This window comes from Calidris pugnax, unplaced genomic scaffold, assembly GCF_001431845.1.
Source record: "Calidris pugnax isolate Ruff unplaced genomic scaffold, ASM143184v1 scaffold42, whole genome shotgun sequence".
In the NCBI taxonomy this organism is placed as follows: Eukaryota; Metazoa; Chordata; class Aves; order Charadriiformes; family Scolopacidae; genus Calidris; species Calidris pugnax.
In genome coordinates this window covers 6732394-6747585 of record NW_015090920.1, presented here as the reverse complement: position 1 = coordinate 6747585, position 15192 = coordinate 6732394, and the positions used below count along the sequence as shown (strand labels likewise).

General features: G+C 36.7%; 1 protein-coding gene across 5 annotated transcripts in view; it reads right to left on the bottom strand.

Annotated features, from left to right (window-relative positions):
- Positions 1 to 15192, bottom strand: part of CLGN (calmegin) — a 29175-nt gene extending 13983 nt beyond the window's left edge. The window contains exons 1-6 of one of the 5 annotated variants that reach the window (XM_014950065.1): positions 14882 to 15192; positions 9843 to 9913; positions 7274 to 7332; positions 3913 to 4054; positions 3076 to 3098; positions 2793 to 2851 (exon numbers count right to left, since the gene is read on the bottom strand). In XM_014950065.1, the coding sequence (XP_014805551.1) occupies positions 2793 to 2851; positions 3076 to 3098; positions 3913 to 4054; positions 7274 to 7332; positions 9843 to 9913; positions 14882 to 15043 (516 nt within the window). In that variant the 5' untranslated portion in view covers positions 15044 to 15192. Of the gene's footprint in view, positions 1 to 2792; positions 2852 to 2934; positions 3017 to 3075; positions 3099 to 3912; positions 4055 to 7273; positions 7333 to 9842; positions 9914 to 10825; positions 11136 to 14881 lie in introns of those variants that run through there. The other 4 variants (XM_014950066.1, XM_014950064.1, XM_014950063.1 and 1 more) reach the window with 4 other exon arrangements.

The window sequence follows — 15192 nt, the reverse complement described above, 5'->3', positions numbered from 1 at the left end:
TAAGTGGAAATGCCTGTGAGAAATCAAAAACCCAAATAACTATAAACTTCTACAAACATTACACTAAAAGATGGAAGGGAACTAGTTACTGTTCTTCATACCACTTATTTTACAGTAAAGATAAAACCCATCATATTATTACCCAGTATTTTATCAGTCTTCTTGCTTCACGTTAAGTAACAAACAACTCTGAAAACATCAGATATAGTTACTCTCCTTCAGAGCATGTTGCAGTAAGCTGTTTAGATATGTCAGTATTTTTCAACTATTTATATGATTTTTGTATTTGGAACATGCAGCAACATGCTGCCTTATATTGTTAAGCAATCACTTGAAGGAAAAGCACCACTTGATTCCTGGAAGTTTTCTTCTTGAAAGATATATTCTGACATCAATGTATTGTTTGAAACAAGCCTGTACTTTTAAAATTTTTGAATGCAGAGTATAACATTTTCACTGTACGCACCACAGAAGTGAATATATTCTAAGTCTGGCCCCTTTCACAACATTCAACAGTCTCAGGAAAATGCCACCACTAAGAATTAACAATAATTAACTGACTGTTCTCATAGCAATAAGCATATATACAGCATTGAGGCATGTCCAATTTTGAAGTTTAGAGAAAGAGACGAAAGAGAGAAATGGACTCTTTTAAGTTACCTCATCACACAGCCAGTGAAACTCCAAAAAAAATTCAGGATGAATTGTGAGCCAGGCCATAAACAGGCAGATTTTGCATTTGCTGTCTTCTGGTTTACCTTCTAATAAGATGACAGATACTGGAAGACTACAGTTTCATGCCTAATTGAGCTGAATATCATGATCTCAAACCTTCTTCTAAGATGTAAAACTGTTCAGTTTTACTATCATTTACACATCTTTCCATTATGAAATATGCCATGCCTCTACTTACTCTCCTGCCATCTGTATTTTTAATATACTTATCTATTAGTACTCACATTGAGCATAAAACACCCACTGGCATATAAACTTCAGGAAAAGAGAAGAGCACTAGGAAGCCGCACTAAAGTTTTTATTAGTACATCTTAGAAATGCTTACAAGCTACTTCTTATGTGTGTTGCCATCTCCTAGATTCTTTCAGAAGTACATATCATCCCTTATATCTCATGAAGAGTCCCACTGTTAAGTGGTTTGCATATCAGGTCAAGCAATGTCTTGAGCCTGTCCTGAGCAATCTCCTCTTCATTTTGCACATACACAGGGCACCACACATCGCTGCTGTTCTCCTCAGCACCTGAAAGTTAAGGTTATGGCCTCATGGCTCAAGGCAGCAGCAGGCACAGAGCCCCCCAGGGATAAAAGCACAGATGAAAAATCTTACCCAAAAAAGGAAGTAATGAATTCTGCCCATGCTCTTATTAGAAGGTTTTTTCCAGGCTGTTCCCTATTGTTTTTTGCATGAGCTTCCCTTTCTAGTTTACTAAATTTTGATGAGCAAATGGTATAGCCTGATGTACCTCAAACCCAACAACTTCTATAACCTATAGAGGTTGTAACTGTGATTGCCTCACAAAGTTCTGTCACCACACTACTGAATGTGGGGCTCAACAACACCAATAAACCACAAACCTGTAGCAGTTAGAACAGCCAGACTTTAAGTGGCAACCTACTTCAGGATTGAAAGTACCCTTATCACTTCATGTCTGTACTGCCAAGTCAGTGCAAGTTCCTTCTAGATCATGATGTAACATTTTTAAATCTACGCTGGCCATTCCAAGTCTCTCCAAATGAAAAACTTATCCTATACCTGCTGCTATGTACCAAAAGCACCAGCTCCCATCAAAGCAGCTGCAGCAATTGTTGTACGTATCAGCCATCCCTACTCTGACAACATAACATCTGCATTGCACAAGCTCCTAGGCCACCATTCACTGCCAGTTGTTAATGAAAAAAAAAACCAAAACAAAACCAAAGTTGCTAAAATATCCTTCATCACAAGCTACACAGTTTATATCTACACCCCAGTCTAATGGCAGAAATATTAAAAGCAGAAATAACCATTTCATGTGCCAGAACAGGCAGCATTTTAAGTAAGAAATACCTGATGACATTGGCAGAGTAATAAAGTTTTGCAGACAAATTTGGAAAGGACAGGCAAGTTCAAATCAATATATTGAGAAACAACCTACACAATGGTCAAATATACTAAGGCTCTTAATTTTTCACACCTGAGTATTCAGACCTTTTCCTGGGAACAGAGATTCTCCAACACTTTCAATTTCTAAATCCAAGTCATGGCCCTTTCTAAGATGCCATGTAGAAGGAAAACCAAAACTGTTCCACAAGTTACAAGTTGAGATTCTATGGCTTTTATTATTGCATAAAGTCAGACTAAATAGATCCAAGAGTTTTTTGTCCTGGATATCAGACATCACTCATGCAGAACTAAGAGGAGTATGTTATTCACAGCAAACTGGTCATCCTAACCTTCTGAAATTCACATTTGAGATTTCTTGTGTGAATATAGATCTTAATAGCTTACTTTAAGTTTTAGACTATGTATAGGTTTTATTAAAATAAATGGAAATTATAATAAGAATAAAGTTATCAATATTCCCATCAGTACAAAAGGCGCAACTCAGAAGGTTTTGTAGATATATAATCAATTATATGTATGTTATTATCTTGCCCAATCTTCTGCTTATGCATTTCAGAAGATTTTAAGAATTTAAGATGCATTAGGAATTCATTTCTTATCGACATTTCACAAGAACAATCAGGTGTTCCTCAAATGAACAACTGATGGCAATTGCTAAGTAACAGGACATACCAGATTCAAGTCATCACTACTGGAGAGAAGTTTAATGTATGCACCACCACAGTCAATGCCTTTTCTTATCGACATTTCACAAGAACAATCAGGCTTTCCTCAAATGAACAACTGATGGCAATCGTTAAGTAAGGAGACATACCAGATTCAAGTCATCACTACTGGAGAGAAGTTTAATGTATGCACCACCACAGTCAATGCCTTCTTGAAAATTCACTTCGTATCTGGACAAAAAGTTAAAAAAAAAAAAACAATATCAGAAATGCACCACCACAGTCAATGCCTTCTTGAAAATTCACTTCGTATCTGGACAAAGTTAAAAAAAAAAACAATATCAGACAAACACAGATTAATTTCTAATCTGCAATACTAATTATGAATACATTAAGACCGTGTATTAGTCACTACTGTCAAAACACTTCTACATGACCAAAAGCTTTTAATTGCCACACAAGCTAATATAGCAGTGACATCAGTCAAAAAACACCATGGTAGCAAGTGCTACAGTTGGTATCACCAGTAAGAAAAGTTTCAAGGTGGCACCAACCAAGATGCAAACATCAAAGCAAAGCAGAAATGGGGAAGAGTTCTAGAAAGTTTGTGTCATCTTTGAAACCCCCCATATGACAGGCTGAATTTAACCAGAGGAATTATCTGGATACGTCTGAAAGTACACCAAAGCAAGTCTGAGTATCAGAAAAAAAGCAGTCATACTGCCACGGTGCTCATCATCACTAATATTACTACCATACATTCAAGATTCAAGCTGCTTTTACAGAGCTACACAGAGGTATTCTGTAAATGGAAAAACACTATTCAAACCACATACGATTTAGATCTTTTAGACTGAAAATTATTTAGCTTTTTTGGCAGTCTTGTAAAAGATCAGATTTCTGTCCAAAAACATTTCAAAGGAGTTGAAATATCACTTATTAAGACTTGTATTACAATCTTACTTGATTATTAAATCATTCATACTTACAGTTTTGATAGCTGTGGATATGATAGGGCAATGCAATATGGAAATAAGTATTTTTCTACAGGGATTCACATTACTTTCTTGACTTAAAGATTGTAAAAATAATAATTATTAAGTAAAAAAATCTGAGGGATTACTTACTGAACAATCAAAGGTTTATCATCAAAAATAAATGCCTTTGTGAGCATAGCTGATATCGCATGATGCTTTGCCACTGATTTTAACACTAATCCTCTGTCTCCAGGCACTGTGTTTTCTTTCAGCTCTTCTACTTCCCATCTTCCTAAAAGACACACACACAGAGTCTTTGAAAAAAAAAACATAGGCTGAAGTAAAAAAATCGTAGCCTTGTTGAAAGCAAAGAGTTAACAGAAATAAAGACTAGTTGCAGCAAAGTAGGGAAGAAATCTTGACATCTGATGTCAAAGAAGTTAAACAATAATCATCCAATTCATTTCTGGAAATTCTATTGTGGATGCAAAACATTACTCAAGTCCAGCTTCCACCAAAGAGTTAACAGAAATAAAGACTAGTTGCACCGAAGCAGGGAATCTGATGTCAAAAAAGTTAAATAATAATCATCCAATTCATTACTGGCAATTCTATCGTGGATGCAAAACATTACTCAAGTGCACCTTCTACCTCCCCAAACTAACACTCTACAGCACTCAAATAGATAAAAATATTAAAAAAATTAAAAATAATCGTACACAAATTTGCTGCTCACATCTTTCTATCAAATCACTGACAAAATGTTTTAACCAGCACTTTTCAAGAATTAGAAACCACCAGAATTCTATTTCCACAATTAGATGATAAAATCAGAACTGTGTCATGCCAAAGATCCATCTAACCCAATGTTCTGGCTCAGACAGCAAAAAGGAAAGAAACCTTAGGGAAAAAGAGTGCAAGTAATTGTAACAATAAGAAGTGACAAGCTATTTCTTTTTTCTTTCCCCAAGTGGCTGTTTCCACAGCAGAAAAAAATCCCAGTTTCATAACTGTTATAAGCAAAAGAAAGAAAATAATCAAAGTCTCAGTTTTATGTGTAAAACAGAATTTTCCAACTACAAAAAGTCAGTTATGGACTCCAAAGGAGGAAAGAACCCCACCCTTATCATAATCCACCCTAAACCAATGAAATTGAATGGGCAAACATACACATTTAACAAAAAATGTTTTTACATCACAGAATTTAATTAAGTTTATTGCACAAACCTGTAGCATGTCTGAATACCCACTAGCTTCCTGTTAAATTGCAATATTGTATGAAAGAATCAATACATTTTAGATATGACATTTTATTCAAGCCTAATTCTTGTATTGCTAATGTTTCAAAGCTCTGGTTTATATTTAATTAGTTTTATTGTAAAAATCTAATTCAGCCTTAAGAAATGGCCACATAGTTGAAGAGATGCCTACACTTCGGGTATGCGCAGCTCTACACAGAAAAGCCTGCTCTCTAATTTCACCAAAAAGGCATTTGTCCTAGTTAATTAAGATAATGCTAGCTTTTAATATTTGAAAGATAGCACATTTGTAAAGTACACATTCCTTTCTCTTCCAATTTACAGAGATCTGCAAGAAAACTTTAATATTACAGATCTGTATCTTTAGATTGTGGTAAAGAAAGATAAAAAAGAAACATAAAATACTTGTCCAGATTTTAGATTTGTTCCTCCCATCACCACATAAAAAGCATGAGTCACAAGGCACTGGGTAGTCTAGATACCTGCACAGTTCTTCCCCTCCTGCTGATATAGGATGAGAATCTTTCAGGCCAAATCTAATCACACAGGAGATGAAGCTTCCCCAACTCCACCCCAATCGTTCCAAGAATTATCAGATTTGATCTTAAAGGCAAACAGGCCTACAGCTTCAAAAATTAAAGATTATATAATTATAAATTCTCCTAGTTTGGAAAAAATACAGTTGATTTCACATGCGGGCAATAGCCAAAGAACAAGATTTCTAAAAGGGCACTTATATTTTCTCAGAGATTAGCAGCACAAGATTCATTTATGTTTTTTTTTTCCAGGAATGCACACAGCACAAATGAAACACTACTCTCACAATTCACTGCGATGTGCGAAAACAAGCCTGTGTCAACATCAACAAAAGCAAGAAAACACACTGAGTTCTACAGCATGTGCTTTAGAGAAGATTCATAAACTGTGAAATCCGAATGAAACAGCTATTTACTTTTAATTCAACTGAAGTGCAATTTGTGAAAGGTCATTAAGGAAGAGCAGATATTTATGTCAACAACAAATCCCCAGTTTCTTCTAGTCTGCTAAACAGGAGGGAGGAAAATTCCCTCATCTTCCACAGTGTTCTTTCCTAGAAACTAAGACCAAGTAATAACAGCAGGCAAAAACACCACCACCAAAAAAATATTAGATTGGAAAATAATTCAAAAAAGTCTTTTGACCACAGTCTTTCTCTGTTAAATGTTGAATTGTCTGGGTGTCTTTAAGCAAATATGACTGTTTTGATGTTAGAGACAATTTCTACCTAACATGAGGCCAAGTAATCAGAGAGATGTCAGTTCTTCTAAGCATCTCATTCCTACGGGTATCTCCCCTGCAACTTCTTTACCAGTTATTTCTGGTAACTGCTGAACCTAAAAACAACTGTTCTGTACTGTTTGGAACACCAAAGTCCTACAAGATACATTCACTTACCACTTTCTGTTAACATTAATTGATTTCATTTGAGAAGAGAGCAGTAGCAAATACGCTTCTGTTGCAGGAGAAACTTCTTCTGTTCTCCCCACTTTCTTTTGAATGAAATAAACTCACATTGCAAAATTATTGCCACAGATCACACAACTGTCAACACTATAAAATTACATTCAGGCAGGCAATTCTAGCCTAGAAATTTATAAGTCAAGTGCAAACCCCAATGATACAAACCATCAAAACAATTTTTTCATTATTACTTTCCAAATTTTTTTTTAGACTACTGTAGAATAAACCGTACAGGAACCACTGGAGAACCCTACGTTCCAGCACAGACAATCAGAAAAAGTATTTTACAGAAAAATATCATACAGCTTAACTTTTTTGTTTCAGAGGCTAGACTGGGAGATCAATCTACAAATCAGCAGGAGAGACGCAGCAACATGGAGCACGTTGCTTTAGAAACATGTTTAACAACTGAAATTGAAGTGGTAAATCTCTCTGATATGATTTCAGAGAAGGTAGCTCTCAAGAAGCACTATTCAATACTGAATAGTCAGATGCCAGAGAACACTCTCGTATCCTTCACTGCAGTAGATTGTTGGAAAGATAAAAAAAAAATTAAGCTTCACACTTAAGTAACCCAATGAGCAACATTTCACACCTCAGTTTCAGGGTAACAGACATTATACAAACTAACATATTTTTGACTTATGTCACCTGGGTTTTCAAAGTTCATTTCAGTGTAAGGGGTAGGTTTTTTTCCTCAAAGAGCAACAGAACATCAGAAACTGTAGAGTTAAAACATTAAAACCGCTTACCATCATATTTAGCAATGTTATCATCCGTGTCTTCTTTCTTGGTTTTAGACAACACCCACCTAGAACAAGAAGGGTACTGGTCATTTAACTATCTACACAAAGCTGTATTACTTAATGAGGCTGTGAACCTGTGATAATGATTTTGCCAGTCATGGAACTTTGTGTAGTTAAAGAACATGAAAAGAAAAATTAAAATAGGTTAGTTCAATGGAGCATTTTAAAATACTCCCTAAGAATGTAAATGAATATACAATTATAACTCTAAAGTAATTTAACTATCCTGAGTAAACTTCAGTTATATATACAACCTGAGTTTGGCAGAATGTTAGACTATTAGATAAGCAGAGAATGTCAAAGATACATGGAAAATACACTTGAACCTTGCTAAAACCTTCAATATGATAAGAGAAAAAAATCACCCAAAGAAACCTTAACAGTATCTGACAGCAACAGTACACATGGGCAGCCGGGGATTGAGGGGAAAAGGTACAAGTGCCCAAATGACAAAGGCAATTATGTACTGAACAGATTCCAAATGGATCACACACAGGGGATCCCACCAGGGCAAACAAACTCCTGATCTTGATACTATGAACAAGGCAAACTCAGCTTATCAAATTGAGGGGGATCCCACCAGGGCAAACAAACTCCTGATCTTGATACTACAAACAAGACAAATTCAGCTTATCAAATTGAAGTTACCAAAAAAATATGCTCGTACTCTATGCTCAAAGTGTTCATTTGAAGGAGGCAGTGGAGGGGAAGGAAAAAAAAAAGAGAAGGACAAACAGGGCAGACCATCCTCATCTGGTCATACAGTGGTTCTAGCCTGAGCCATGTTACCAAAAAAATATGCTCGTACTCTATGCCCAAAGTCTTCATTTGAAGGAGGCGGGGGGGGGAAGGAAAAAAAAAAAGAAGGGCAGACCATCCTCATCTGATCATACAGTGGTTCTAGCCTGAGCCACGCACAGGAATATCTTAAGCCAACAGTGTCACTGAACTCTTCATTGTATCAACTACAGTACTACATTCTCATTATTAATTCTGTAAAGAACTATTTGCATTCATTCTCAACTATACTCTGCTTGGAGTATTTCAGGGATGAATGCTTTATATTTTCTGCTTGAATTTCGGCCAGATTTGTTCACTGTTAACAGAGATGCTGGAAAAGCTTCACAGTATCTGTGGCAAACCAGATCCTTCATCTACCAGGAGAAAGACCAATGAGGAAATAACACATGTCTACAAGCCACACACAAGATTTTCAAGGCCTATTCTCAAAAAAGCAACTCTATTCTGGTGATTTACTTATTCTTATAATATGTACTCTTTTCTCTGATTTTAAGGAACACAGGCAACATGCTGTTTACTTTCTCATACATCTTGGGTTTTGTTCCATCAACTTCAGTAACATATGAAAACACCTTTTTTTATAATCCTTCACAAATCAAGACAAAGGTCTTTTATTCAACAGAATCAAAGTGTACGGGGAAAATGAAAAATAGTAACAAGATCTGATTTGTCATTAAAAAACAGAGACTTACCTTCACATTTTAAAAGCTTTCCTCACAGCAAGAAAGTATCAACTCACCACACCAGCTCTTACTAAAGACATTTCTACTGCGCTCACAGATTCTACCTGGGTGCACACTCACTTAACTGGAGCTAATGACAATATGCTAACCCGGCTTGATTTCAAAAAGAAAAGTCAGTGATCATAAAGACCACTTTTACCTGGTACCCATTTGGTTTTCCTTGGTATTCTACACCCTTTATATCTGAGCTAGAAAGACAACTGAAAGCCAAGTTGTTTTCCAACTAAAAAGTAGGAAGTCTACTCCAGAAATAGAAATTAATATATTATATTCACCCTTCTTGACAGTGCATCGGTGACAACTGACTAGAGCTCACAATACACAGCTTTTCATTGAGCAACACAAGGCACCCAGTAGCAGTTACACCTTACATTGCCATACTGATGGAAGAAAACTTACAAGATACAGACAAGACAAACTTCTGACTTAAGAATTGTTGAGATAAACCTGAAGAACTACCTAGGGACACTTCAGGAGTCTCATAAATATCTAATTCTTATTGAGTATGGCCAGCAATACAATAAATCAATAAATAATCTGCTAAAAAAAGGCTTACCCAAGAGCTTTTATCTATAATGCTGAAGGCGCTGCCTTCTTACACATACCCAAGTGCACGTGAAGAGGAAGAAAGTTTGCTATTGCAGTGTAGTGGCTACGCACTTCACCTTGCAACTAGTTAAACTCAACTGGCTAAATCTTTAAACTGTATTATTTTTCTTAATGTCCATAAACCCAGAGTTTATTAAAAACTTCCATAAAACAGAAAAAATAGCAACATACCTGAAATGTTAACTGTCCAGCTTAACATTATGATGTATTTGGAGCAAGCATTACCAGCCTTCCCAATTCTAACCCCTGTAAAAATTAATTTTTATAAAGATACTAGAAGAAAAATGAATACAAATTAAGTCCTGCCACCATATGTTAAACTGCTGAAAGTAAAGGTTTAGCATTTTAAGGCATAAACTTACCCAGAAAATTCTCCATCAAAGGTTTCTGTAAAATACACTTCCCCAGTTGGCTTTGGAGTCTGGTACACAACCTAAAAGACATGTACAAACATATACTCGTAACATACATTACAGTTTTTCATTTGAAATGCACTATCATACCTCCAAGAAGTAGCCCAACCAGACAGACCATCAGAGTTTGTTCACTAGAAACATCTAGCAGCATAAAACACCTTTCCCTGCTCCCTAAACCCCTCTTCTTTCTACAGTTTGGGCACATCCCTCTAACAGTGAGCAATATCACGTCTGTGAATTTTAAAAACTGCTTCCCGTGTTCATAACTGAAGTAGTTACACATCTTATGTGTAACAAAACCCCAGAAAATTTACTGAACTTGCACCAGTTCTCTGCTTTCCCTACTTCTTTCTATACATGTTTTCCTTTCTTCTGTTTTCCTGTCTACTTGGCACATGACAGTTGTGCTACACACTAAAAAAGAAGAAGTTGAAAAATTATTTTATTAATATTGCCCACACCTACTACATAGTACAGCATAACAAATACAAAAAGATTTTCTGGGAATAGAGACAGTGTCAAAAGTCAGCTGTGACTGATGAAAACAAGAAACTGGTCTAAAGTCAAAATCTCAGTAAGACCAAAATGCTTTCTGCTTTCTTCTTAGAAATGGCACATTAGGACTTATAACAAAAGGTTCTGTACCTAGATCGAAGCACTAACCAGCAAAACCTTCTTCACAACTATTCACTACAGGCAGGAGACCTGATTTTACACTTTGGCATAGCAGAATCATTCATTAAGCTTGCCCTACATGTCACATACAGCAACTGAAAAACTCAGACTGATGGGCCTGACACTCACTCAGCTGTCGACTGCGTGTTAACTTGCTCTTCTTTAAATGCATTTGTCCACCAGTTTCTCTACTACATATAACTACGTGTCTTTATAATTAGACAAGCTTTAACTACAGACTTCTGTAATCTTACCTCTAAGGAAGATTTATCTCTGACAACATCAGCTTCTTGAGACTGCTTGTCAAAATCCTCCACTTCAACATCTGCATCCAGAGTTTCTTCATTTTCAATTTCTGCAGTCACTGAGTTAATTATCAGGACACCCAAGCACAGCCAGTCCCACTGGAAATGCATCCTGGTTATCTGAAGAACTGAAAGTTTTAAATTGTAAATATTGTTGCAAGGATACCTCCAATACTATTTCAGTTTTACCCCACGCTTTATCTGCAAGAGAAGAAACACATGAAAATAACAAGAAACAAAGATCATAAAGTATCGTCACTATAGTACTTTAGTAAAGTGCTATATCTTAATTTGAAAAATTTCTTATTACACAGCCTTGACTCATTCTTTTCCCCTTCCTGTTGTCCCTACAGAAGGCTTGTAGCCTGTTCCCTTATCTTGCCAGGCCACGAATCTGGTAAGGATTTGACTGTGGTTTGTATGTGTTCTTAAAAGCAGTCTTGCTTCTTATTTTTCTCATTCCTTAACAATTTGAACAGGTAATCAAACTCAATCAGTCTCTACAGTGTAGCAAAAAGTAACATCCCTTTCATTAGGGAAAATGAAATTGATAGATTTAGGACATATTATTATCCACTGCCAGAATTACTCAATTTTATTTGGGTCTTCTACTGTATACATTTAGGTGAGTGCAAAGTTTATATCAACACCAGCTGCAAGTGCCCAAAGAAAGTATAACACTGCTTGAGAAAACATCTTCTGCTCCAAATGATCCAATAAACACAAAAGTTTAATCCTAAATGCAAATACCTTTCTAACTTCAGGGAAACTTGAAAATGTTTAGTCTCTGTAAGTATAAATGTCAATAGCAGATAACTGCCCCAGCCTCTCAATCTCATCTGCTGCACAAAAGAAAAGATTGTTACCCAGGATTTTTTGCTTCACATCTGTAACACATACTAACCCAGTTTTATATTAGAGTATTCAGTGCTTTGGAGCAGGGTAGTATCAAGCACACATCTATGCAAGTTTCCTCAACAAAAATACTTCTGAGTTTGTTTTTGTCTGAATTTGGAAATAGAAGGAAGGCAGATTCTAGATACCACTGCACAGGTATTTATCCTTTGGTTCTTATTAATTTCTATCCACGGTTAAGTTTAAAAAGCAAGACAAGTACTGATGTTTAGTTTGCTATTGAAAGATCTTTTCAAGCCTTGACATTACTTTTAGCCGCTACTAGAATACTAAATATTCTGCTACTGAGGAGCTTTCTGCGCCTGAGAAAGCAGTCGCCCTCTTAGTGATATCATCACTCTTTAGAGATTAAGTTGTTTACCACTATAACCCTAAATATCCCAGCAATTCAAGATACCATCTTATACTGGAAGTGCGAATCTCTTTCTTTCTCCCTGGCTTTATCAGATTTGCTAAGCAATTCAAACATTAGAATTGCACCAATAATTATTTATCATTCAATTCATAATATGTGCAAGTTTATCAACCAACACATATAGCGATCAAACAGTATCAGGTCTAAAAAACCCACATCCCAGTATCACTGTACTACAAACGTCCAAAATGAAAACTAATTCTCTTTTTCTTTATTTCTTTTAAGATCTATTAATCTAATATTGACTGCATTGATTATATTTAAAGCCAAAACCCAGAGGTATCATAAAGAAGTGTTTCACACACTAGTGCTATGTCAATACTGGGAAACCATCAAAAGGCTCCATTCTTGCGACACACACCTATTTCCCACAAGACTACATTAATTATGTTACCATTCTGTTCTTCTCACCCACTATTAGCCTCAATCGATGCCATCCTTTGTGGGACTTTTCACCCTGCTCTGTATTTTGCTTGGGGATGGCAAGTGTATGGTTCCCTCTTTTCTCAGTTATTAACACAGCAACACATCTCAAAAGTTATCTGCAAATTGTACTAGACTTTCTGGCTTTTTTTTTTTTTTAATTTTAGTGAAAAACTGTGAATATTGTTAATTCATAGACCTCCTTGGCAAATTCTAGACCTTAAAATAATCTTGCCCTGAAGATTTAAAGTAATTCAGTTTATCATACTGTCCTGGCTTAGGCTAGGCTGGCCACTAAATCAATGACAGATGTTTTCTCTTAACCCTCTTCCTTCCCAGAAAGGGAAAGGAGAGAGAATGAAATAAAGACTTACGGGTTAAAAAAAAACACCCTTAAACAGCTTTAATGAAATATTAATAATAAAAAGAGAATAATATTAATAAGAAAATAACACAATGTACACAGATATATAAAAAAGCAGTATCAAGCTCCCAGGATGACAGTCCCATCCCTGGACTCAGCAGCAGATGGGAACTGGATTCAGGACCACACAGATCAGGATCAAAGGCAGACAAATGGACAGAGTCCTCCCAAGACACCAGACACTGAAGAAAGAGGCTGACCCCTTTGATGCCTCAACTTGTATGCTGAGCACGATGCAGATGGGATGGAACATCTCGTTGGTCAGCTTTGGGTCACCTGTCCTGTCCACTCCTCCCTGCAGGTGTGACCCCTCTGACATCGGTTGTTACAGAAGTAAATATAAGCAAAAGTCTCCCTGCATACCATGCCTTGGTATTAACTTTAAACATCAGACATTACCACTGCCAGAAGCTGATGCTGTCTGAAAAACATACCATTAATTTCAGAGGGTACAGTCAGATAGAAGAGACTTAACTGAAAAGTAAAATGACCAAAAATTTGTTTTGTTCTACCTCAAACCAGAACATTCCTAGAATAATAGACTTGTCTAGGTTGAAAGGCACCTTTAAGATCATCTAGTCCAACCAGCAACCTAACTGTTAAAAAAAACACATCACTAAACCATGTCACTAAGCACCATGTCAACCCATCTTTTAAATACCTTCAGGGATGGTGCCTCGACCACTTCCCTGGGCAGCCCATTCCAAGGCTTGATAACCCTTTCAGTGCAAAAATTTTCCCTAATATCCAATCTAAACCTCCCCTGGTGCAACTTGAGGCCATTTCCTCTTGTCCTGTCGCCTGTGGCTTGGGAGAAGAGACGGAGCCCCACCTCTCTACACCCCCCTTTCAGGTAGTTGTAGAGAGCAATAAGGTCTAAATCAATCTTATGGTGTTTGACCATCTTTGTCTGGAGGCTACCACACTCAGTTTTACCACCCTGATCTTAATCACAGGATCACAGAATGGTTAGAGTTGGAAGGGACCTTAAAGATCACTGAGTTCCAACCCCCCTGCCATGGGAAGGGACACCTCCCACCAGACCAGGTTGCTCAAAGCCCCATCCATCATCTCATGTTCTTAATCTCATCATCTCATGCTCTTAATCATCGTATTAGCATGAACAGCTGAAGAGTTTCATATCAATACTTTCCAGAACTCCTTAGCTCTTAGCTAAATTGGCACACATTAATCAGGTATTAGACTTGCTTTTTAAGTATAAAACTTGCTTACCTTACCTTAACTAGTTTGTCATGCTCTCTTCTCCTAAAGCAGATGAGGAGACATCTTTCTCTGTCAACACACTTCAAGTGTTTTGCATATGATCCAAAATGCTTTACCCTTATATAACTTTTTACTGCAATTAGCCCCATCCACTTTTGTTCCATACACAGACTAGCAAGGGCATCCAAGAAAGCAGACTAATACTCACCTTTCCACACAACTCCCTTCTAAAACTCCTGATGCTTTCAACATGTTAAGCTTTTCCCCTTCATTCACACCAAGTTTTTTCACTACTCCCTGATCCTAGCCTAGAACATTCCTAATTTCCTTCAGTCTTCAATTATATTTTTTTTTACTTTTCCCTTCAAGAAGGGAGAGACCTGATTTTACACTTTGGCATAGCAGAATCATTCATTAAGCTTGCCCTACATGTCACATACAGCAACTGAAAAACTCAGACTGATGGGCCTGACACTCACTCAGCTGTCGACTGCGTGTTAACTTGCTCTTCTTTAAATGCATTTGTCCACCAGTTTCTCTACTACATATAACTACGTGTCTTTATAATTAGACAAGCTTTAACTACAGACTTCTGTAATCTTACCTCTAAGGAAGATTTATCTCTGACAACATCAGCTTCTTGAGACTGCTTGTCAAAATCCTCCACTTCAACATCTGCATCCAGAGTTTCTTCATTTTCAATTTCTGCAGTCACTGAGTTAATTATCAGGACACCCAAGCACAGCCAGTCCCACTGGAAATGCATCCTGGTTATCTGAAGAACTGAAAGTTTTAAATTGTAAATATTGTTGCAAGGATACCTCCAATACTATTTCAGTTTTACCCCACGCTTTATCTGCAAGAGAAGAAACACATGAAAATAACAAGAAACAAAGATCATAAAGTATCGTCACT